This window comes from Salvia splendens, chromosome 15 (assembly GCF_004379255.2).
Source record: "Salvia splendens isolate huo1 chromosome 15, SspV2, whole genome shotgun sequence".
Lineage (NCBI taxonomy): Eukaryota > Viridiplantae > Streptophyta > Magnoliopsida > Lamiales > Lamiaceae > Salvia > Salvia splendens.
In genome coordinates this window covers 18,332,913-18,358,217 of record NC_056046.1, presented here as the reverse complement: position 1 = coordinate 18,358,217, position 25,305 = coordinate 18,332,913, and the positions used below count along the sequence as shown (strand labels likewise).

Genomic DNA, 25,305 nt, shown 5'->3' with positions numbered 1-25,305 from the left:
AGATTGTGATGTCCAACTTTTGTAGACTTGTACTTGCAATGAAGGATGCTTGTAATTTTAAAATAAAACGTGTGCATGTTTTTTCATGGAATAAATTCTAACTTGAACAGAGTGTTTTCATTTAAACGTGAATGTTGAAGTTGCTAATAAATGGGGCCTTTGACTCTTCAAGCCCTACATGTTTATGCTCATTCACAGATTGCAACCAACCTACTTGCCCTTCACTGTTTACTTCTTGTGATTGCATTGCCAGGAATACTGATGCCTTTTTTTGCTGAAGAAATTTCGTCTGATAAGGAACATAACTTCATTTTTTTGCTGAAGAAAATTTAGCTGATAAGGGACATAACTTTATCCGAGTTCATACAATGTCTTATGCCGAAATACAACAGCGAGAACTCAAAAGGATATAGAGTGCTAAGCAAAATGTTCACGAGACATAAGAGACGACAACCGTCAGATCGTCAAGTTTACCACCATAATACGAATACCCAGCTTCTTGAGCTGCAGAAGAAAATGGAGTCTGATGTTTCGTGTGTAGTGCGCGTGCGCGTGCAACAGCTGCAATCTTCTGTGCTGTATCGCTGGGGCTGAGTTGTTGTTTAACTGCATCAGCCACAATGGATGCTACCTCTTTAGCATACAAGTTGTCAAACAGGCCATCGCTTCCTGCAACAACTACGTCTCCAGATACAACCGGAATCTTGAAAACCTGATGTTTGCATAAATACAATGTCGGATCTTACTAAATTACAAGCAGATGAAAATTGGGGTGCTGTTATGCTAAAAGTTCCTTTTGGACTCACCTGACCAGAACTTGGTAGGTCTCCCTGGTTTCCTCGTTCGAGTTGATATGTGAAATTGAAACCATGTTGTTGCACAGGTGATTCGAATATAAGGACGCCTTCCCTAACAATTATAAAGCCACTATCTCCAAGATTAATGGCATGGAGATCCTGCTTAAATGGAAAAATCTTTTAGAACAAATCCTCCAACCTTTCTACAAGAAGATATTGGATATTGCTTCCTAGAATTTGATCAGTTGAAAATGAAAAGAACTACTCATGATGATAAATAACATGATTGGCTTCATTCCACATATGGAATTGAAATTGACAATGTCTATATTTCTGGAATCTTGATAATGTCTAATTAATAATCTGTTGCTATTGTTTCTGAATTATAACCAGCTGCAAGCCTTCAATTGTTACTGCAAATAATTTAAGCATTTATTTCCTCAAAAATAGCTTCTAATGTATGCTGCAAGTTTTCCCCTGAAATCTGATCATATCTACTTTTTGAGTTCTCTTCCTCTTCTAAATGTCACACACCAAAATTTCAGGATAGGAAATTATCCCAATAGATCCCATCTCATTAAATAAAAAAAGAAGCCAATTGTTAACTAAAATTTCAATTAGATAAGCTTACTGTGAGTCTGTGACAATTTGCTATTTAATCAATCAAGTTCATAATCAAGGTAACTTAAACAATATGTCACAAGTCACAGGTTCAGTGTACTGGAAAAAACAACCAAACGGAACTTCAAATTCAGCTTTAATTCAATCAAGGCCTTAGCAAAAGTTTGGTTATTTTGGTGCATTTTTGGGGGAAAATCTGTTATTTGGTTATCGACCAAGCCAACAAAATGCTCACCCCCCCCCAAAAAAAAATAAAGAAAAAAGGCCTTAGTAGTTGAGTGCCCCCAAAAGAAGGTGAGTAGGTCATCAATGATCCTCCTCCCCTACCCATGACCTTATTAACTCCATTCTCTCTTTCGACATCTTCCTTCACAATCCCAAAACAAACACCCATTCCCAACCTACATTCCCCTCCCCCCGTCAATTTTTCACCCACAACTAAACGCAAGTATAACAGGGAACACATGCATAATATCGATTTTATATATACTTCTCTCTTGCTCTTTATGTGTGAATGTGTGTATAGATAAGTCATTTCTTGCTTTTATTTATGTTCTTTTATTTATTGATGTAAAAAAATTGTGGACTGATGGATAGTAATTGAGGATATGAATGGCTAACAGTTAGCAAAGTAGTCATTTCAATCTCTATAAGAAATAATTTTTTTTTATCTTTAATTCTCTTTTTTTTCTCTATGTACTCATGCAGAAATTAAATCATCTGCTAAATAGGTAAAACCACAACGTGACAATGACAGTTTCTACAATCATCCCAACATTTAACGAGTCCAGAAACAGAGAGGCAGATTACTTAGAGAAGCACACACATCTGTGATAACATCCTAATGCAGCAATGCTTCTGTATCACTCAAGTAACTCATATAAGCAAACTGTACCACATCAATGTGCCATTTACCCTCTATTGTTGAAAACTTTATTTTGACAGAGCTATGGTACCAACATTTCCAAAACGAGTAATTGTTGAGGTAAAAGATTATGATAGCAAGTCCAGATTTTAAATTAAAAGTTCAAACCTGGTTTTTGAGGGCGACAATGCAGGCTGTTGATGAACCCATGGCATTAGTTGCGGCATGAGCTTTTTCCAACACAGAAAGAGGATCAACGTCATCTGGAACTTTACTAATTGCTGCAACCGCATTTGACATAAGCTCACGTGCATATATTCCTGCATTAACACCAACATCTGCCCAACCACCAACACCATCAGCAACACCAATTACTTGCTCATCGACACAGATAAAATGAGCATCCTCTCCTCCTGTAGCTTCTTTAGCTGGATGGGGAAGGTAGCACGCTCCAGAAAGAAGCTTGAGAGTGCTATGGATTGAAGTCCTTTAGAAATTGAGCATTATCAGTATCAATATATAGAGCATAAAAATGTTTATGCTGAAATAAAACTGCGAATATTCCTTGAAAGTCAAGAATTGACAGTAATTATAACTTTAAACACTTATAAAGAACATATAGCATTTCAGCCCTCTTGTGAGACCTTCACTGATTCACTCATCTATCAAAATTCATGATTGGCTTCAAGCATCGCAGGCTGCATCATTTATTTATTAAGAAGAAAGTATCACATTCATTAGCCAAGGAGCATCATATTAAGATTTCATAACACTACATTCAAATTTTACAAATAGGCTGATGTCCAATCAATTGAAGTCATACAAGCAACGCACAAAGGCAGCTAGGATGTAAAAAGATCAAAGGATGAGTGGCGGACAACTTTGTTCTCTTTGAGGAGTTTAGGCACAATCTTGCAGCAAAAACTACACAAACACATTTCATTCGGTGCTAAATTTTACAGATAAAACATAACAGGAACTCCATCAGCAAGGTTAGCTTCAATTCAAATCCATGAACAGAACCCAGGCACCCTCTTCCCCAAACTTGTAAAAGTTACCAATTAATTCAGAAATGTGTGCGTATCAAGATAAGACATAGATGAAGTGTCACAACCCTATCTCGAGCCCTACAACTAAGACAAAAACAAAGCATAAAAAGTAAAGAAAAAGCAAAAGAGCACGCCACAATTTTTCTTCGAAGGAACGATACCAACTATCTAAATCCCAAATGCATACTCATGCCAGTGAAATCCCTCTGTTCCGTAATTCCACAAAAAAAAAACTAAAATGATTCACATCAGCCAATGCAGGTTCAAGACAAAATAAACCAGAACAAAAAAACACGCACTCCTTGTCCGAAACTGCAACAATTGGAATATCTCCAGAGTGACATGAAGATGAGAAAGTACGGATGCTTTTCTGCTCAAAATCAGGTAATAACCATCCTTGCACACCACCATTTTTTCTTCCAATTGCCACATTTGTCAAGCTCAATTTAGCTCTCCCACGTATCTCAGGACTCCTAGAGCCGAAATGCACACCACCGGGCTTAACAACACCGGATAAATTACCATAACTAGACACTAAGGTATCAACCACAACATCCGCAGGAGCTACTATGGAATAAGTGGACATGCTTTGTGTACAAAAAGATAAACTGCTACTGGAACAATTCTGAAAAAAGAGGGTTTCTATGAAATGCAGAGGCTGATATTGCTTTACTCTAGCAGCTCTCGGGAGGCCAAAACAAAAGGCAGTATTGAGATTCCAGAGCAATCCCATTGGCATTTCTCTCCTCAAATATTCACTCAATTTGCGCCATTCATTGTGGAATTACATACACATCAACTGCTGCCAAAAGTAAAGATTTTAAATTTAGCTTTCTAACTTGTTGAATTCAAAACAGAGAGAGGATTGAATGCACAGTTAATTTATTAAATCTGCGAACAAAATTGCAAGAAAAGAGGATGGTAGTGAGTTAGGGTAGAAATGAACCTTATGCTCTTATCACTTCATACACAAATTTCAGAAGGCAGAAAGAATTATTGTATATGGGGAAATTTAAAATTATGATGTGGTGGTGGTTTGGTAGCGTCGACGGCGGCGCTCACAACACAATCACCAAGAAAACTGAAGCCCAACTTCCAACGGTAGAGACAAAAGCCCATTTTCTTTGTGGACTTGTCAATTTATGAAAAGCCTTAATCCGATTTTTTTTTTTATTTAATGAAGTGTGATTTATAATCCGATTGCCAATCTGCATTTGCTTCATTTCTCTAGCTTCAGGAAAATTTTGGATGATTTCTTAATTTGCATACAATAAGATTTTTATTAAAATGTTAATATAAAATACTCACACCCCTATCTAAACTCAATTTTTGGTACGCGTATACCTAGCGGGAAATTTTTGAAGGTCTAATATTTTTTAGCTTTAATGCCCTTGAAGATCGAAAGAATCATTATATTATTGGTTTGGAGAAGTTCTACGACAGAATTTCTCCTAGCCTCACACCACCGACGTTGTCCTCGCCTCACTACTACTGCCTCCCTTTGTGCCACCATCGCTGCCCAAGCCTGTGTGCTGTAGCTATTTAAGTTTCAGATTTGTTAACTTAGTAGGATTTGATGTATATTAATTGGATTAGTGGTAAAGATTTTGAACCTTTGATTTGGTTAGAGTAGCGGTGATTTCAAATTTGAGATGTAAGATGTTATCGGGGGTGGCGACATTCGTTGTTGATGATATGTGAAGCTTGGAAATCCAAGGCGTGGAATTCATTTGGCAAAGGGCTTGGAATAATTTGAGACGGGGGAGGGAAATGCCATGTGGCTGCCGGTTCACGAGCTGGATTTGGATTTCAGGTGGGGGAAGACGTTTTATATGAGGTCGTGAGCGGCGCCGCGCCATATGAATGGAAAACTTATCTGCCGCCCAATCTAAAAAACGACGACATTATCCTAAAGACACAACTAAATTTTTTGTATCTAAACTTTAGATTGGTATTGAATTCGGTATTCAAACTTTAAAATTATCATTACTTGCGCATAAACTTTGATTTAATATGATTTGAGGGACTTTTGCACTTTTTGAACTTCTTTTTTGCCCAAAATGCCCTCCAGTCTTAAGGGATGTTTTAGTCTATTTGTGACGAGCAAGACTGCACCATTTTCTTTTCTGAATTTGAAGAGATAGTATATGATATGAATTTGTGTACAGTAAATCAATCATATAATGGCTATAATATTAGGATAATTTAATTTAATTGAATTTTATTTTAAAAATTCAAAATATATTCAAATAAAAATTTATTTGAATTTCTCTCATCACAAATAGACTAAAATGCCCCTTTAGGGCTGGAAAGTATTTTGAAAAACAAAGTTCAAAAAGTGCAAGAGTTCCTCCAATGATATCAAATCAATTTTGAAAAACAAAGTTCAAAAAGTGCAAGAGTTCCTCCAATGATATCAAATCAAACTTTATGGACGTGTGGTGATATTTATAAAGTTTGAGTACCGCGTTTGATATAAATTTAAAGTTTAAGAACCAAACATGGAGTAGTTCACTATTCTTTAAAACAAATGTTGCTATTTTTAACATTTCTTCTTTGCTTTTTATACTTGCCCAAGTGTGTTGTTTCAAACAAATGTGGACTTGCATATGTGTGTAGACGTTATTGGTGTTCATAATTATTACATGTAATTATGAAACCTCTAAAAACATGATTAATGAAGGCTCATTGATCAATTGTGAGAATTAATCTCACAATTTCATAAATTCATATTCACATAAAACTTAAATCCATTATCTCTTAATCACTACAAAGTCAGGTTGAGCCATGGACCCCCATGGACCCTTATCAAATTTAGTACTATCTCCGTCTTATAATATATGACACACTTGGTGATGATACGAGATTTTAGAAATTGTTATTTTTTGTGTTAAGTGGTGAAAATATATTTTTATATATTAATATGAGAGAAAAATTTTCAAAAAAAAAATTGCAACTTTTTTAAGAACAAATTAAAGAGAAAAATGTGAGAAAACAATCACTATGTAGACATAACTCATAGAATATCTCTAGTGGATATGGATAGTGTGTTCGCCTCAGCATGATTAGGTAACCTAAGCAATTTTATTAAATTACTTTTGTTTTGCTTATGCTATTTTAAAAAATTTATATAAAAAATCAATTTAAATTGTAAAATAATGATCTTTGTCTAAGTGCAATCTAAGAATAAAACATAATTTTTTTAGCTCAATACATACGTAAATATCATATCAGTATCTTTAATATTGAACATCATCCTTTTTATTTTTAAATATTTATTATTTAATTAATTTGATTATCATTTTTATTGAATTTTATCGTGGAGTCTCGGATTAAATATAATAAAGAAATTAAGTGAAATAATATTCAAAGATTTAGCCAGAAAAACATTGTATAGTTGTTATTAATAGTTGTTAGATGATACGATGCCGCTTATCGATATTGTCGGTTCTTTCGATGATGGCGCTCCTTTTAATGATAGACACCATATGTATCTCTAGTTTCTACGACCATCCTCTAATTATTTCGCTTATTATCGGTTTCTCGCTTGTATCTTATGTCGCAGCCGCTTATAACTACGACAACGGCACTGAAAATACAAATAACTTTTAAAAGTAATTTGAGCTCCCCAATATTAAATTTTGATTTGCCACTATCAGGAATTGACTCACACAAAAGGAATACCCATGATCATTAATTCAGAATATTTATTCAGAATGTGGATTAATCATCTTTTAGTTTTGCAAAAATATACATTCCAACTGCATTGTATCACCTGATCAAACTGCATTGATCTGGTACATTCCAACGATCATTGGCGGACCCACATGTAAAGAGGGGAGGGCTTTAGCCGAGCTCTTTCTTCTTTTGTGCTAAGAAGTTAATGGAATTCCAAAATAATGAAGGAGAATAGATTCATTCTACTAGAGGGGGTGACGCATAATGTTTGTGCGTCGTTTATTAATGACGCACAATCCTTATGCGTCGTTTAATAATGACGCACAAAGATTATGCGTCGCTTAACAACGCATAAGGGTTGTGCGTCGCTATTGAACGACGCACAAACATTATGCGTCGTTAAGTCGGGTTTTAACCCACACAGATCACAGAACGAACATTCACACACTTTCATTTCCTCTCTCGGCGATTTCCGGCGTTTTCAGGCGATTTCCGGCGATTTCTCCATAAGATCCGGTAATTTGTTAATCAATTTAGCTACATTCGACATTATTCATGTTTATTGCGCTTTCATTTGTTAGTTTGACCCAATTTATACAAATTAGGGCTTGTAGGAAAAATGTCCTTAATTGTCGTTGGTTTATATGTTTTTGATGCAGAAATCATGCAAGTATTTGTGAGTTTGTATTGGGGTGGTAGAGTAGTTCAACTACCACATATGGGTATTGGTTATGACCCACCTCGTGCGAGGAGCTCCATTATATTAAATTCAGGTGTTTCCTATTATGAGTTGGTAGCAATGATTTGTGATGCAATGGGAATAGATATGAACCAACACACAATTGAATTATTATGGAGACAATGTATAGTCTATGGTTCCGGTATGAGTTATACATGTTCTGTGATTCGCAATGATGATAGTGTAATGTTTATGTTCAACAATGCTCAAAATTCAAGTGGGTGTATTGAATTATTTGTTGAGTATTCACCTGTGAGGAGTGAAGAAATCCCACCAGTTGTTGATTATGGTATTGGAGCATCTGCGAGGTTTGAACAAATGAGTTTTGACTGTGGTATTGGTTCATCTGCGAGGGTGGACCAAATGAGCTTTGATCGTAGTATGAATGAGCAGCGAGATGTTGTAGATGTTGTAGATGTTGCTGATGTTGGGGTTGGATTGAATGATGAGGTCGATGCTGCAGATGATCTTGCTGAGCCAAGGCCACTATCTGAGACAGAGGCAGACCCCGATCTCAGTGATGGTGATGGTGCTGATGATGTCGGTGCTAGTTCTGATGATGAGATAGTACCATGTAAACCTGTTATGCAAGGTGAACAACCACTTCCAGAATACAATCCTAGTGGGTTTAGATTCTTTCGTGAATTACCAAGTCGTCCTTCTGGAGTATCGGATGATGTGGGTGGTAATGAACACAGCCTTTTGTATTGGAATGAGAATGAGCCGCATCGGATTGTGTTGGGAACAAAATTCGATTCCAAGCTACACGTGAAGACTGCTATTACTATGTGGAGTTTGTGGAATGAAAAACAGTTTAAGGTTGTCGAGAGCAAACTAAGAAGGTGGCATGCTGTATGCAAATTTCCAGCAGGAACGACAGTAACAGGGGCAGGCATCATCAGCACCACAGACGCTGAAAAGGCGAGGGAATGTAAGTGGGAGGTTTCGGTTACACAAAGGTCGCATGACGATATGTGGGAAGTTAGGAAGTGGAAGAATCGACATACTTGTATAGGCCATCGTGCTAATAGAGATCATGCTAACTTTTCATCCCCAATGATAGCTCTGTTGATTCGACATCATGTGCGACAATGTGCCGATTTCAAGGTCTTCTCCATAATAGCTGATGTTCAAGACAGATTTGGTGTGTTAATCAGTTATAAGAAGGCGTGGTATGCAAAGAGAAAGGCTATAGAGTTTGTATACGGTGGATGGGAGGAATCGTTTAGGCAGTTGCCAAGCTACATGTTTGAACTCCAGTCACAGAATATGGGCACAATTGTTGAGTGGAAGCATAACGATCTGTTGAGTCAGAGGCGTACAATGGTGTTCAACTATGTTTTCTGGGCATTTGGGCCTGCAATACATGCGTTCCAGAAGGCCGCACCGGTTTTAACAGTTGACGGGACTCACCTCCGAGGAAGATTTAAAGGTAAGTTGCTTGTTGCTTGTGGTTTTGATGCTAACAAGACATGCTTGCCTATTGCATATGCGGTGGTGGATGAAGAAACCAATGACAGTTGGTCGTGGTTTATGGATCATGTCAGAACTCATGTGGTGAAATACGAGCGGGAGGTGTGCATTATATCAGATATGCATAAAGGACTCTTGAATGCAATGGAGTCTGAAATCATGACAAGGGCCCCGCAGATACACCACAAATTTTGTTTGCTTCATGTTAGGGCAAATGTGTTGAAGAAGCACAAGGGTCCCAATGTGAAGGCCATTATATGGAAGTTGGGGGTAAGTTCTCAGGAACGTAAATTTGCCAGAAGACGTCGAGCACTATATGATGTCAACAGTGGTGCGGTTCGAATGTTAAATAGGATTACAAAAGAATGTTGGTCACTGTGCTACGATGGTGGACTTAGGTGGGGGGTGGCCACAACAAACATGTCGGAGTGCTACAATAACGTCTTGAGGGGTGTGAGAGAGTTGCCGATTAGAGCGTTGGTTGATTTGACATTTTGGAGGACGGTGAAATGGTGGGTGGAGAAGAAGACAACAATCGAACACACCGAAGGTGAATTAACCCCATGAGCGAGGGACAAACTTGCTAAGAATGACTCAAAGGGGCGAAAACATTACGTCACTGTCATTGACCGAGATGTTGGGAAGTACCATGTCCGAACTCGAGGAAGAATCGTAAAAGGAGTGTCAAAGGGCAACAATGTTCAAATAGTCAGGTATTTGGAATCGAGTTGCAGTTGTGGTAAGTGGCAGATGTGGAGAATCCCTTGTTCGCATGCTTGTGCGGTTGCTAGAGACATAGGTCATGTTATGATGGACCTCATAGATGAGAAGTACTACCTAGGTACATGGAGATCACAGTACTATACTCAAGTTTCATTTGATGCACCAAGACACGAAGAGTATTGGGTTGCACCTTCATGGAAATTGTGCATCACCCCTCAGCAGTTGATTCCTAGAACGCGTGGCCGCGTTAGAAGAAGGAGGATACTTAATCAAATGGATGTCCAGGAGGAAGATGAACCGAGGGCTCCCCGCCGCTGCAGAAATTGCGGGATAGAGGGGCATGACCGAAGAAATTGCTCGGCCGGTGCCATTCAGTAAAGTCGTGGTATGTTATGTTTATGTATAAACTACTATGTTTATGTATCTGTGTTTGAGGCTGATGTAATAGGTACTATGTGTATGTGTCAACATATGTGAGATGTTAGTCGACAATTTTTCAAAAATGTTAAAAAATCACAAGTTTGTGGACTCAGTGTGCTACGAAAATCGCCCGGTGACGCATAATCGTTATGCGTCACTAAGTTTCTGGACTCAAAAATCACAATCCGACTTCAAAATCGTCATTGGATTGCTCAAAATCGCCCGCCCGGGCGTTTTATAAACGCAAAATCGCCCGCTCGGGCGAAGTTTCTGGAATCTACAGTGTGTTTCTTCATTCACTCGGTGACGCATAACTGTTATGCGTCACTAACAAACGACGCATAATTATTATGCGTCACTAACGAACGACGCATAACAATTATGCGTCACCCAGAAACGACGCATAACTGTTATGCGTCACCGAGTGAATGAAGAAACACACTGTAGATTCCAGAAAATTGTTCATACCTGTTATGCGTCAAAAATCATAATACTTGTTCATTCCACCATATCTAAAATGTTCATAACAACCGGTTTCAATAGACACAAAGAACGAATTACCGAAATTGTTCAAAAATTGCAGGATAGAAAATATGTGAGATGACAACCTGTTTCATCACATCAAAAATTGTTCAAAACAAATTACTTTCATACATTCCGAAAGAACGAATCACATTCGAAATCTATCTAGATGAAGGCGTGAACTTTGTCGGAGCTTTCCCTTTGTTCTTCCTTGTTGACAATCCCCTTAATACATTGTGCATAGCCCTCCCAATCGCACTTGATGAACTCTTCATAGCTGGTCGTGAGGATCCCTCGGACGTTCGTCGGAATATTACTTCGTCTTCTTCTTCCCCGCCGACTTCTTCTTCTTCCCCGCCCTCTTCTTCTTCTTCTTCTTCTTCCCCGCCCTCTTCTTCCCCCATAGGATCAACAAATTGATAATTTTGAAAGTATGAATCACGCCCTGGTTGAGTTGCACCCCAATCAGACCCACCGCCAAAGAACGAATCACATGATGCTCGTGCTCCCCATTGCGAGGGCTCGTGGCTTGCACCACTCAACTGAGACCATCCTGGGGGATCGTGCTCCGGACTCAAGGGCTCTGGTACCGCATAATCAGGTTGCGGCGGTTGCTGCTGCGACAACCTATGCTGTCGTGTAATCCCGTGTCCTCCCGTCCGGACACCCGGCAGTCCATGACGAAGAGAAGTTGGTGGGCGTGGCGGCATGACCACATTTCGCCGTTGCGATGTTGGATACTCCATCACATCAGTATGGTCCGTCGTACGAAGCGCCTCAGCAGCCATTGCACGAATCTGCCGTAATCGAGGGTCTGTGTCGTGTTCAGAGGTCAAATGCCATATCCCCTGAATGGTCTCGACCTAGATAGCACAAATACAAAATCATTACAATCAATCTATACAAACTTCAAACTAAATACATTATAATATAAAAAAACATAACATACCAATTTCATCATAGAAGATGCTGACTCGTTGATAGGAGGGAAAAGATGAGACTATGACTCTGTGTGTGTGTGTCAGCTGGCCAGGAGGGTACCTAGACCTAGCTGTGTCGTTGGGTCTGTGTCTATCTTCCCTATCAACAAAAAATACCTCAACCCACTTCTACTGGCTAGTATAGTGGAGTAAGGGTCGAATCCCACAGAGATGGATGTAGGCGAGATACACTTGCGATGACATTCTGGGAGCGGTTGGTTAGCTACCACGCTTTTTTGGGGTTGAGTTTTACCTAGTCGGAAAATGAAATGGAACCTATACCCCTCCTGACCAGTAGGTCAGGGTGGGCTCTAAATGCTGCGTGCTAAGAGAAATTAAAGTGCGTGTGTAAATTAGGGTACGAGTGTGTATGTGAGAAGCTACTAGACAAAACTTACTAAAAATGACTAGACAAAAGGTAAACAGAATCAAAGGACATGCTGGCAGACTGCCTCCTGGGTGTGCAGAAAAGCTGAAAAAGTGCAAGTACAAAAGCAAAAAGCAACAAAAGCAACACAAGTGGTCCCATTCTTTGATTGTGACATTATCTTCTTCACCAAGCTAAACAACAAGATCTAAAAAAACTCCATTGATGAATGATCAAGCTTGAAAATTCGTAAATGCAATATTTAACTTGAAATCGAGAACGAAAGCTAAGAAAACTGAGATCTACGCAAACTGGTCAGCGAGACAAGGTGACAGAAGCAAGCAGAAACGATTCCCATGCATTTTTTAGAAACTTAACTCGATTAAAACTTGTAAACACTCCAAGAAAACCTAGATCTAACTAAGCAAAGCAGATTCAAGCACTTAAACCACGGAAATCAACGTAAAACTACCAGATCTAGCTACTTGGCAGAAAGAAATAATAAGCAAGCTGAAACACAAAATAAAACCACAATAAACTTCATTGCATTCAAGATTATCACCCAAAAGATATTCCAACTAAGTAGCTACTGGAATCCAAATCAAAGGCAAGCAAAAACAAGTACTTAAACTAAGAAATCTTAAAAACAAAGCAAGTAAAAGATTGTTTGGCTCATCGGAAACTGAAACTGGAGGAATTTCTGGAACTACGGCGGCTGGAATGAATCAGGCATGATGCTCCTCGCCGGCAGGTGGCCGGAATCTTCAAGTCAGGATGCTGGATTTAGATGGAACTAAGAGCTAGTGGAGCTATTCTCCTCAAAAGTGATGATAAGTCCTAAGTAAAGTGGTGTGTAGATTCCCCCTTTTCTTTATGTTCAGCTCCTATTTATAGGGTGGCTTGCCCTAATTTCTAGGGCTTTCTCTTCATGTGGAATGACAATTTTGCCCTTCTTTAGATAGGTGATTATTCCAAGCAAGTCCTTTCTTCTCGTGTCCAGCTCTGTAGCATCCATCCTGACCAGTTTGCGTATTTTCTGCTCATACTGACCAGTTTGCACACTCTTCGCAGCTTTTTCACTCGAATTCCTTCTGAACCTTCCCTCCTGATTTAGTACTTCAACCTGCAAACTTTAACAACTATTTTGCAGATATTATCCAATAAAGCACCTTATACTGACCAGTAACCAAGGCCTAGAATGCGACTTATCAAACTGCTCACACTTACCACATGCTTGTCCTCAAGCGTGAAGAACAAACATAAAGAAATAAGTCGAATTCTAGCCTGGTTACACCCCTGACCGACCTAAGACTCTAAAACTTGGACGCAAAGAAAAACACATAAACGACGGACAACACACATAAACAGACTCACAAGCACTTAAACACATTGAACGGGCTATATTTTCAACCATCCGTCCCCTTGGGATTAGGTGCATTCCGGCCTTAGACAGCCTTGAACTTCTGCCGCCCCCCTTTTCCTTCCCAGTCAGTATATCTGCTCGTCAAGATCACCCAAACTCTCAGCCAAACACCAGATTCGCTCAGTCGCTCATTCCTCACTAGGGATATTAGGACTGTTTTCTCTCAAAATGCTGAACCACAGATGCTTCGGACTCAGATCTCACGTGCGGCTCCTGAAGGGCTTTAAGGTTTGTAACGGGGCTATTGGTTTGTAGTGTATGGGGTAGATGTTCCTAAGGCTCTAAGGTTAAAAAACTACTACTTTATTTCGATGTGGGGGAACTGTGTGCATTTGAGCTCTTGGCTGTTGCTTCTCTTTGGCTGGACGTTTTCTGATATTGGACTCCAACTGGTCAGTAGCTTCTTTGTGGCTTCGCCACCCTTATTCCTTCTTCTTTCTTTTTGTGGTCAAGTGTTTTTGACCATTTTCTTCAACATTTCTTTATGTGGTTTCGCCACCCTTATTCCTTCTTATATTTTTTTTGGACCTGGAATTTCTCCTGATCGATTTTCTCCTTCCTTCTCGATTTCTTTTTCTAGTTGTTTTTTTTTTCTTGTATGTCCTCCTGGCCAGTCGCCTTCTTGCCTTATGCCTCGCACACACAGTCCCAGTGGCTAGTGGGTTATATATCTGGGTATAGATTTGGCTAGAAAGAGGGGTTCTAAAGGATGGTTTTTTTTTTTTAATATGGGGGGTTTCCTACTGCCTTCAGGACTTGCTACACGCAGTCACCTTACCCTAGGCATCATGTGGCAGGCACTCTTTTCTTTTCTAAATTGGTGGAAAGTGGTTCCACTTAGGCTTATAACTCACAATTTAAGAGGGTTTTTGTATCTGGCTCTAAGGATGAGTTTTTCTCTCATACTTGCGTCATCTATACTGACTAGGAGATACTAAAGGGGGTGGTTTCCATTGTCCAGCATGCCTTATCTCCCTCAATTCCCCTCACCGTCAGTTTGAGGCAGTTGAGTTTTAAGCCCGTGTTTTAACACATGTCCTAAAAAAACAAAACTTAACCTAAACTGACTTACTAGGGACTGACACAACACATGACAACACATATATACAATTATACTGGCCATTATCTCCTCCTTCCACTTCATCCTTGCTTGCCTTCACACAAGTTTAGTGAAGTGGAAAACAGGATGACCAGTATCCAACACATAGAAACACAAAAGACCAGAAAACACATACCACATGAAAAACATATTATGTATGAAACTTCTCACACTTAGACTATGCAATAGGCTAAGTGGGAGAAGAATAACGAACATAGAGAACACATAAACCATGTGGAACAAGAACTAATATGCAAAACATACTATGTCAACAAAAACTTCTCACACTTAGACTATGCAATAGGCTAAGTGGGAGAAGGTATAGGATTCACATAAAAAAAACACAAAACAAAGACAACTTCTAAACATCCTAAACACATATAATGTTGTAAACCCTCGTCTTCTCACTCTTAGACTATGGAATAGACTAAGTGTTATGAATGAGGGTATACGCATGCTAAAACATGTACAAAAAAAAACAACACAGCTAGAAAAAAAAAACTCAAGTTTACTAAAAATAAAAAGAAAGCTAACTGGTCAGTTGGTAGGGTCGGTCATCTTCTCCTTTGGATCCTCTCTGGTTAGGAGCCTTGTGCAGTTTCCTTCTCGGGTTCCTTTGTTGGTACACATCAGGGTGTCACTCTTTTTCTTATGATTCTTGAAAGTCCCCTTGATTTTCCTCTTTTCCATGGGCCGCAGATGATGGTTGCTGGGGACCTTGCTCCCGATCAGTTTGGGCACTTGTCCCAGCTTCTTGATCATAATGGCCGATAGGACCACCCTGGGCTTCTTCGTCTCTTTCTTTTGCTTTGCTGCCCCATAGCCTTTCCTCTTTCTTTCTTGGTTGCATTTTCTTTCTTTGTCTTGATTTTCCTGTAAGTCAGTTTCTGATACTGGTGTCTCTTTCTGGGCAGCAGGGATGGTAAGTGGATTGTCGATGTTGGCCTTCTGTACTGGCTGGGAGAAAGTTGCAGTCGGGTTCTCCCCAGGTTTTGTAGGAGAACCCCCTTCCTGGATAGTAAGGGTCGATGACGGATGTCCAGCAACAGCAGGGGTCTCTGACTTGGTTGTATTATGTTTTGGATCCTCCCCAGGTTTTGTAGGAGGTCCACTATCTTCCTGGTCAGTATCAGTGTCCTTTCTCTTCTTTTTGTTGCAAGGAGTCTTGTCCTCCTCACTTGAGATCTCTAAAAGATCATGAACCTTGCTGGGCCCCTTCTTTTTCCCAATCCTACGCCCGATGATTCGCCTCGATGCACGCTTCATCCCTTGTTTTCTCTCTGCATTCTTCTCGGCCAGTAGGTGAGCCCAAGTGGCTCTAGCGAATCTTGACTTCCGACAAATAGTCTCTTCAATATCCTCTTCATCAGGTTCTTTGGTGGCTTCCCTTGAACTCTCTTCCAGACCCTGGTTGATTTGAGGTTCAGCAACTGGTTCAGTTTTATCAGGACCACTCCTCTTGATCAGTATGTCCTCCATATCCTTCGTCTTGCTTGATTCCCCAAATGACTCATTCCCTTCAAGCTCCTTGTAGGATGTTCTTGACCACAATGTCACCTTGCTAACATTAGGCTTGTCATGTATGTGCACCATAACTGGGAGCTTTTCCGCATTCCCACAAATCTCATTCATCGAACTGGCCAGGTAGGACAGTTGCTTATTCAACATGTCCATATTTTCTTTATGCTCTTTCTGGGCGGTTTGCATGCCTTGCACCACTTCATTATTTGACTGAAATTCACTCCTCATGGTTTGTTGGTAAGCAAGCATCTCTCCCATCATCTCTTCCATAGATCTTTCTGACTTGTTTTGGTGTGGGAAATGGTTAGGGTTTTGCTGATGGTGGGGATTATACTGGGTGTTAGGGTATGGGTGGTAGGAATAGTTTGGCTGATTTTGATGAGAGGGGTACTGGCCGAATTGGTTAGAGTTGTGGGATTGACTGTGATTGGGATTCAGGTGGTATTGGTAGGGATATTGCTGGTGATGGGAGTTATACTGGCCGTTGGGATACGACTGGTAGTATGGATGGTTTTGGTTGTAGGGGTAGTTTGGCTGATTTCGGTATGAAGGGTACTGACTGAACTGGTTGGGGTAGTGATGCTGGTTAGGGTTAGAGTTTTGGTTTTGTGGGTTTTGGTTTTGGGGTTGTTGGTTCCTTCCTGACCAGTTAAACTGGTGGTCAGGGTTTGCTAGGCCACGGTTTGGGTTTTGGTTCGGATGGGAGTTATATTGGTTCTGACCTTGACCTTGGTTTTGATTCTGGTTCCCATCTCCCCAACGAAAGTTCGGGTGATCCCTCCATGGTGCATCCCGTTGCCTACCCTGGATCCAATTCCCACTTGAATTAAAGTAGCCGGCAGCATTGACCTGCTCCATACTGGCCAAGTCGTTTGGCTGATCATAGGTCAACCCTTGATTCCCTTGCTTTGCACCCTTGTAGCTCCCAGTTGAGGAAGGTGGTGGAGTGTTTTTCTCAATTGCACTCAGAAGTGTCTTCTTCAACTCCTCCATCTTCAAATCCATCTTCTGTTCAAGCTTCTGCTCCTGATCAGTAAACGAGGCACTTGCAACCCTTTCTCGGCTGTATCCATCCCTTGAATTGTCGTACTCCTTCTTTGCACTCAGTAGCTTCCCTAGGACCCTCTTCGCTTCGCTGACCCGTAGTTGCGTGAAGCTTCCTCCGGACGATGAGTTTACAAGATCCTTGGTTGCCTTGTTCATCCCCTCATAGAAGGTATGGTGTATCTCAATATCCGTCATGCGATGGTTCGGACATGCATCCAACAGACCCATGTATCTTGACCAGTACTGAGTAAGGGTCTCATCATAACTTTGTGTAACTCCTCGAATTTTTTCTCTTAATGCGCTTATCCTGGCCGCTGGGAAGAACTGATCCAAGAACATCATCTTGAAGTCAGACCAGGTTCTGATACAATTTGGTGGCAGCCTCTTGAACCAAGTATTCGCCTCCCCTTTAAGGGCAAGGGGAAGGGCCTTCAGTCTGTAATCATTTTCGCTCGACCCCGCTGGCCGCTTTTGAGCCTTGCAGATTTTGCAAAATTCATGCAAGAACTCGTATGGGTTGTCACAACTCCTCCCCAAGAACACAGGCAGGACGGCCATAATACGAGGCTTCATGTAGACTGCTTCTTGTCCTAGGGTCATGACGATTGCTTGCGGTGGTTCACCATCCAAGTGGGCGTACAATGAGCTTATCTCGGGATCATCTTCCTGGTCGTCAGCCATGTTGGCTTTCTCATCTTCAGCTGCGGATATTGATTCCGGTTCACTCTTGATGGCTGTGCCGCGATCCTCCTCATCGCTCGCATCCAAGTCAACAGGCAAGGCAGTGGTTAATTCTGAATGAGTGGTGACTGGATTCACCCCTTCTTCCTTTGGCCAGTTGGACTCAGTTTCATTTAACTGCGGAACACAAAAAATAAAGAAAAGTTTATCTACAATATTTACACCAAAATTCTTAACAAAACTCCTCATAAACTAATAAACAAAAGAAAAGAAAAATAATTAACTATATGTACACCAAAGTGTCATGCAACAAATGTATGCAAAAACGCCATCCATCCCCGGCAACGGCGCCATTTGATAGGAGGGAAAAGATGAGACTATGACTCTGTGTGTGTGTGTCAGCTGGCCAGGAGGGTACCTAGACCTAGCTGTGTCGTTGGGTCTGTGTCTATCTTCCCTATCAACAAAAAATACCTCAACCCACTTCTACTGGCTAGTATAGTGGAGTAAGGGTCGAATCCCACAGAGATGGATGTAGGCGAGATACACTTGCGATGACATTCTGGGAGCGGTTGGTTAGCTACCACGCTTTTTTGGGGTTGAGTTTTACCTAGTCGGAAAATGAAATGGAACCTATACCCCTCCTGACCAGTAGGTCAGGGTGGGCTCTAAATGCTGCGTGCTAAGAGAAATTAAAGTGCGTGTGTAAATTAGGGTACGAGTGTGTATGTGAGAAGCTACTAGACAAAACTTACTAAAAATGACTAGACAAAAGGTAAACAGAATCAAAGGACATGCTGGCAGACTGCCTCCTGGGTGTGCAGAAAAGCTGAAAAAGTGCAAGTACAAAAGCAAAAAGCAACAAAAGCAACACAAGTGGTCCCATTCTTTGATTGTGACATTATCTTCTTCACCAAGCTAAACAACAAGATCTAAAAAAACTCCATTGATGAATGATCAAGCTTGAAAATTCGTAAATGCAATATTTAACTTGAAATCGAGAACGAAAGCTAAGAAAACTGAGATCTACGCAAACTGGTCAGCGAGACAAGGTGACAGAAGCAAGCAGAAACGATTCCCATGCATTTTTTAGAAACTTAACTCGATTAAAACTTGTAAACACTCCAAGAAAACCTAGATCTAACTAAGCAAAGCAGATTCAAGCACTTAAACCACGGAAATCAACGTAAAACTACCAGATCTAGCTACTTGGCAGAAAGAAATAATAAGCAAGCTGAAACACAAAATAAAACCACAATAAACTTCATTGCATTCAAGATTATCACCCAAAAGATATTCCAACTAAGTAGCTACTGGAATCCAAATCAAAGGCAAGCAAAAACAAGTACTTAAACTAAGAAATCTTAAAAACAAAGCAAGTAAAAGATTGTTTGGCTCATCGGAAACTGAAACTGGAGGAATTTCTGGAACTACGGCGGCTGGAATGAATCAGGCATGATGCTCCTCGCCGGCAGGTGGCCGGAATCTTCAAGTCAGGATGCTGGATTTAGATGGAACTAAGAGCTAGTGGAGCTATTCTCCTCAAAAGTGATGATAAGTCCTAAGTAAAGTGGTGTGTAGATTCCCCCTTTTCTTTATGTTCAGCTCCTATTTATAGGGTGGCTTGCCCTAATTTCTAGGGCTTTCTCTTCATGTGGAATGACAATTTTGCCCTTCTTTAGATAGGTGATTATTCCAAGCAAGTCCTTCCTTCTCGTGTCCAGCTCTGTAGCATCCATCCTGACCAGTTTGCGTATTTTCTGCTCATACTGACCAGTTTGCACACTCTTCGCAGCTTTTTCACTCGAATTCCTTCTGAACCTTCCCTCCTGATTTAGTACTTCAACCTGCAAACTTTAACAACTATTTTGCAGATATTATCCAATAAAGCACCTTATACTGACCAGTAACCAAGGCCTAGAATGCGACTTATCACTCGTTCATCCCAACCGTTGACTGTGTCGCAGGTTGAACTAGGTACGACACTGTGATCCTATTGAACCACGCCATATAGCCCGGATTAATGCTACCATCCACGGTCATCGTGGCATGATCAAAATTTGCTTGGAACCTGTGGTGTCTCAAATCCCATTCTTCAATGTAGAATTTATGTACCTTAGCCCAATCGGCGCCCTTCCTCCCACGGCGGTGACTTTTAGACAGATGTCCGGCATTATGTAGCATCCTATCACAATACTGAGGAATACGCTGGTAGCGGTTGATTTGTCGGCAAACGCGTCCAGCCTCGTGTGCCTCGACAAATGACCAGCACACCAAATATGTGTCGCACAAGTAGGATGTGGTCGAATCAATGCAGTAATCGGGCAGGATACAATCTGTATATGGTGTCCACAGAAACTACAAAAACATAATATCATTCACACAATTAATTTCATACTAGATTAATTCATTAGCTAAGCTAACAAAAATAAATTTCACCTGGCCCGGACGAATCAATGATAACTGATCACGATAATGAGCTACTGAATGTTGGGGCGCATTTCCAATTTCAGTAACTCCGTGCCACCTACACGGAATATTAATATCAAAAGTTACCCAAAAAAATACATAATTAAGTACGTTACTTAAAAAAAATATTACTTGGCTCCACACGGGGTATACGGCGTGTGCGTAGGCGATATCAAGAAGGCTGGCCTCAATGTAGGCATTCTTTCCCACGCCCACAGCTGCAAGAGAACCATAGGGCCACCCACATCTCTTCTTTGTCTGCCTACAGAAGCTTCGCACAAATAATGATACAGGTATGCTAAAGCAGCACTACCCCAACTGATATTAGCCACGTCTTCCGGATCGTCAAAGGCATTTATCCACATAAAGGGGACCTTGCACCCGGTAGTGTCCGGTAAAATAAGCCCCCCTAACAAGATTAGAGCATGTATACGTGCTCTTTGGACGTATGCATACTCATGCAGCCCATCACCCAACGGCATAGTCGCTTGGTTGATCAGAGACGTCATCAACAACCCACCGTGCTTCGTTTCTGTTTCTGCGTCAGGTATCCATCCCAACACATCTCTACACTTGCTGGGCCAATCTTCATATCCAATAGGGTAGTCACAGCCAGTGAAAACACGACCGGCTGCTCTCAAACCCCACAGGTTTTGCACATCCTGTAAGGTTACGGTTACCTCACCAACTGGAAGGTGGAAACAGTGGGTCTCAGGCCTCCATCGCTCGATCAATGCAGTTATTAGGTCATTGTCCATCCTTCTTGGCCTTCCACATTCAATCACACCTCTGAACCCCCAAACATCAAGCCAATGCATCACATCTTCATGTATTGGCAGTGCCCAAACCTTACTCTCCGTCCTACGAACTCTCAACACATTTGTTGTGCCATTCGCCAACAATGAGGCTGAAATATGTTCGTTTTGATGAAACAGTACTGATGGATCCTCAGGTCCATAACATAACTGTTGTTCAGAACTTGCAGATGCCATCTACTTCAAAACATTCACCCAACATATAATAGCATAAGATAACTAAAATTTTCACATTTTTGCACAAGAATATATCTATTTTCTGCACTTTGTGTATATAATTTCAATTGAACCACTTACTTCTACAATTGACCCTAAATTCATGTGAAACACACAAATACGCAACAAAACAACACAAATAAACAACACACTAACAGAAATCGTCCGTAAATTGAGCAATTTCATATAAACCCTAACTTTACTAAATTAGGGAAAACCTCCATAACTTCAGCAATTATTGATTTATGTAGCCAAATGGATGAATAATTACCGAAATATGTTTGGTATTTGGTTGAAATCTGTCGGAAAACGCCTCAAATCGCCGGAAATCGTCGCTGAAATCGCCCCTCCTTCGCTGCTCGCTGCGTCGTCTGTCAATTACGAGCATTCTGCCCTCTTAATCCCGATTTAACGACGCACAAATAATATACGTCTTTACTGAAAGACGCATATATATTGTGCGTCTTTTAGCAACGACGCACAAATATTATGCGTCGTTTATCGACGCATAATCTATATGCGTCGTTTTTTATAGACGCATATTATTTGTGCGTCTTTCAGTAAAGACGCATAACATTTGTGCGTTTCATTAATAACGACGCACAAATGTTATGCGTCACTCACTGTGCGGGAATTCATCTATTGCTCTTCATTAAATTGGAATTAAGTTAACATGCATTCACAAAAATAGAATTTTGCCGGCTTTAGCCCCCAATGAATCCAATTTTTAAATTTTTTTCTAATATAAAATTTTGAAATTTATTCATATTTTGAATGGTATATAAAAGCCCCTAATAATATTTTAAATTACATGAAAATTTATTTTTGTATAAAATTTTGAAAATTTTGCCCCTACTCATGTTTATTTTTGCGTCCGCCCCTGCCAACGATAATCACGTACGAAAATAAAATGAAGCGTGCACTATATTTGACAAAGCACCATAAATGAGTAAGATGTAAAATATTTTGTGAAATGAATGTGTTAATTTGTTAGTACTCCTTACTTCCCATAAAAATAACAATATTTTTTATTTTGGGCTGTTCAATAAAAATAACTTCATATTTTTGGTAACTTATTTTTCTCTAATAAGGTGTGACCTCGTTTTTCACTAACAATACTATAATTACTTTTATTTTTATTTCACTTTTTACTTATTAATTGTGCATTAAAAATCACATCATCAATATTTATATTTTTCTAAAATAGAGAGTGTATATACTGATTCATCAAATTTATAATCCATCCCTAAAAAATTTACAATATATGTAGTATTAAAATCCATATCAATCTCAAATATCCATATTTTTACAGGGCAAATTCCATGAATGGACGTCATGGCAAATTGTATCCGCCATTTGGACCCTGAAAAAACAAGATTCCAGCCATGGTATAGACACGAGAAGCTCTCGCGTGTTTTAATTAATACACGCATCAAGCTATCGCGTGTATACATAACACGCATCAGGAAAACGCGTGTTTCGTTAAACACGCGACACGCTCTCGCGTGTTACGTTGGACACAAATTCGAGCCCAGACGGCTGAGACCTCACTTTCCACTCGCGAATTCACTTCCAGCTCGCTCATTCTCTCGCACTCAGCGACGGCTAACGTCTCTAGCCGGCGAAAATCGAAGTGAATCCGAAATTTTGATACTCTAATTCCTATTTGAAGTGGTGTTAGGTAATTTTTGACTATTAATTTCAATTATCATTGCTATATGTTAGTTAGGTATAGATTTAGGGTTTATGGCATTGAACTTGGTATTGAATTTTCGGTTTTAATTTTGTTCAATATTTATTTAAGTATGTTGAATTTATAGTATATGATGTTATGTCGTACTTATTTTGCAGGTTTAATGGTGTTTGTGAGTTTATATTGGGATGGGAAAATTATTCAGCTCCCAGGTTTGGGTGTTGCAGGTTTAATGGTGTTTGTGAGTTTATATTGGGACGTGGAACTTATGAAGTGCTAACCTATCACAGAGGTCCGGGTAGAGGCCATACTATACATGTTGTGGATTACCGTGAAAAGAGATGCTCATGTGGAAAGTGGCAGACCTGGAGAATGCCTTGCTCTCACACTGTTGCGGTGCTGAGAGAACGCAGTGATGACATCTTTAGTCATGTTGATACACGATACCACACAGATGTTTGGATTCACCAGTACACAGGTATGTTGTTTAGATACTTTTTATTCTTACATTTTTTTCATGTCTTACAATTGCACTTTTATGCAGCTGCGTTTCGTCCACTGAGACACCAAGATTATTGGTATGAACCTGAATGGACACTGGAATGTTCACCAGCACGGCTACTTCCTCTTTCACGTGGGCGGTACAACAGAAGCAGGATACACAACCAAATGGATGAGCGCGAAGAAGATGCGCCAAGAGCTCCTCCTCGATGCCGCCTTTGTGGAGAGACCGGCCATAATAGAAGAAAGTGCACTTCGGGACGTGTTGTGTGGTTATATTATGTTTGAGACTCGTGATTGAGGGTTGAATTTTATTATGTGTTTGAACCAAGTTTAAGACCGAAATGACATTCTTAAGTAATAGTGTTTAAAAAAAATTCGGCAGAGTCTACTTTATTTATTGATCAATCCACCTGTAATAAACAAACAGTACATCTCAAATCAATCAACATATAAAAAGTCAACAGTACATCTCAAATCAATCCACCTGTAATAAATAGTCAATACATCTAATGATAATATTCTACTTAAATGACGAAGGTGTATATTTACTCGGGCCTTTTCCTCTGTTGTCACGGCTAGACCTTCTACGTGGGAACATACCCAAAATTGTCTGAGACAAACTTGGTCTGGAGCGTTCCTTATCGGGACGGGATGTATGTGAACTGCTACTAGGCCGATCAAGTTGAACACTACTCCTAGGAGGGTCAATATGCTCTCTCCTCGTGGGGCGCTCTATGTAGGCACTACTCCTAGGAGCAACATCAGCATCATCATCATCATCATCATCATCATCATCATCGTCATCATCAGCAGCATCATCGTCATCATTTGTCGGAGAGTGCACGATGTGGACATCCGAAAAGAATGAATCCTGTGTAGTAGGATTCCATGGTAGCCCAACTCTATCTAATGGAGTCACCCAACTAGACTGTGGCGCGTCTGACCAAGTAGGAAACCAACTAGAGGGATCTGGTGCTGGTGGATTTTGCATTTCGGGCTCACCAGCAAAATTGTCGATGAGTGCATCCAAATCAATGTTGTCATCTGAATTAAAATTTTCTTCATTTACTGTTTGTGATGACCCTGGCATGTCTTGGGACATTCTGAAATGCCGTGAATAACCATGCCCGCCTGTTCGGATACCTCTCTGACCAATACCGCGAGCTCTTCGGATAAACCCCCGGGACATATCCACATCAGTGCGCTGTGTGGAAGGTAAGACCGTGCGTTCACTCTCACCGCACTCGGTGAGGCAGTTAAGAGCAAGACTGTTAATCTCATGCAACAATCCTACGGCGTCTGTTGGGTCAAAACCGCGCGACATATGAAATACACGTGCCAATGTCTCCGCCTGTAACAAATAAAACGTGCATATTTAATAACATACATACTTTTAAAATGAAACAACAACTATACAAATACAATACTTACTTGGAGTGTAGATGATGATGCAACAGTGTTCATCCCTAATTCTGGAAGCCTACCCGGCTGCGTGATATATGTTATGGTAATTTTAAAATACCACTCCATGTATTGTCGAGTTCTCATCACCTGCACGTGGTCTGCGAGAGGCTCCATGTATTCATTAGTAACGAACTCCGAC

At 40.3% G+C, this 25,305-nt stretch overlaps 1 protein-coding gene across 2 annotated transcripts; it reads right to left on the bottom strand.

The window, feature by feature from the left end:
- Nucleotides 1–359: 359 nt before the first annotated feature.
- Nucleotides 360–4,426, bottom strand: LOC121766411 (probable protein phosphatase 2C 55). 2 transcript variants are annotated; one of them, XM_042162702.1, is made up of 5 exons: nt 4,279–4,426; nt 3,632–4,134; nt 2,452–2,770; nt 807–956; nt 360–712 (listed from the first exon to the last, which is right to left on the bottom strand). In XM_042162702.1, exons 2-5 carry the CDS (start codon nt 4,069–4,071, stop codon nt 431–433), a joined length of 1,191 nt encoding a protein of 396 aa, XP_042018636.1. In that variant the 5' UTR covers nt 4,072–4,134; nt 4,279–4,426; the 3' UTR covers nt 360–430. The 2 variants fall into 2 exon arrangements, with proteins under 2 accessions (XP_042018636.1, XP_042018637.1); XM_042162703.1 differs by having other exon boundaries at nt 3,632–4,131.
- Nucleotides 4,427–25,305: the final 20,879 nt, after the last annotated feature.

Bases quoted from the DNA above. Each gene is read 5' to 3' on its own strand.
- LOC121766411 (XM_042162702.1), bottom strand. From the start codon at position 4,071: ATGCCAATGGGATTGCTCTGGAATCTCAATACTGCCTTTTGTTTTGGC. The intron at 2,771-3,631 runs GTGCGTGTTTTT...CAATTTCTAAAG, and splicing joins GTTGCAGTTTCGGACAAGGA to GACTTCAATCCATAGCACTC. The intron at 713-806 runs GTGAGTCCAAAA...TGCAAACATCAG, and splicing joins ACCTACCAAGTTCTGGTCAG to GTTTTCAAGATTCCGGTTGT.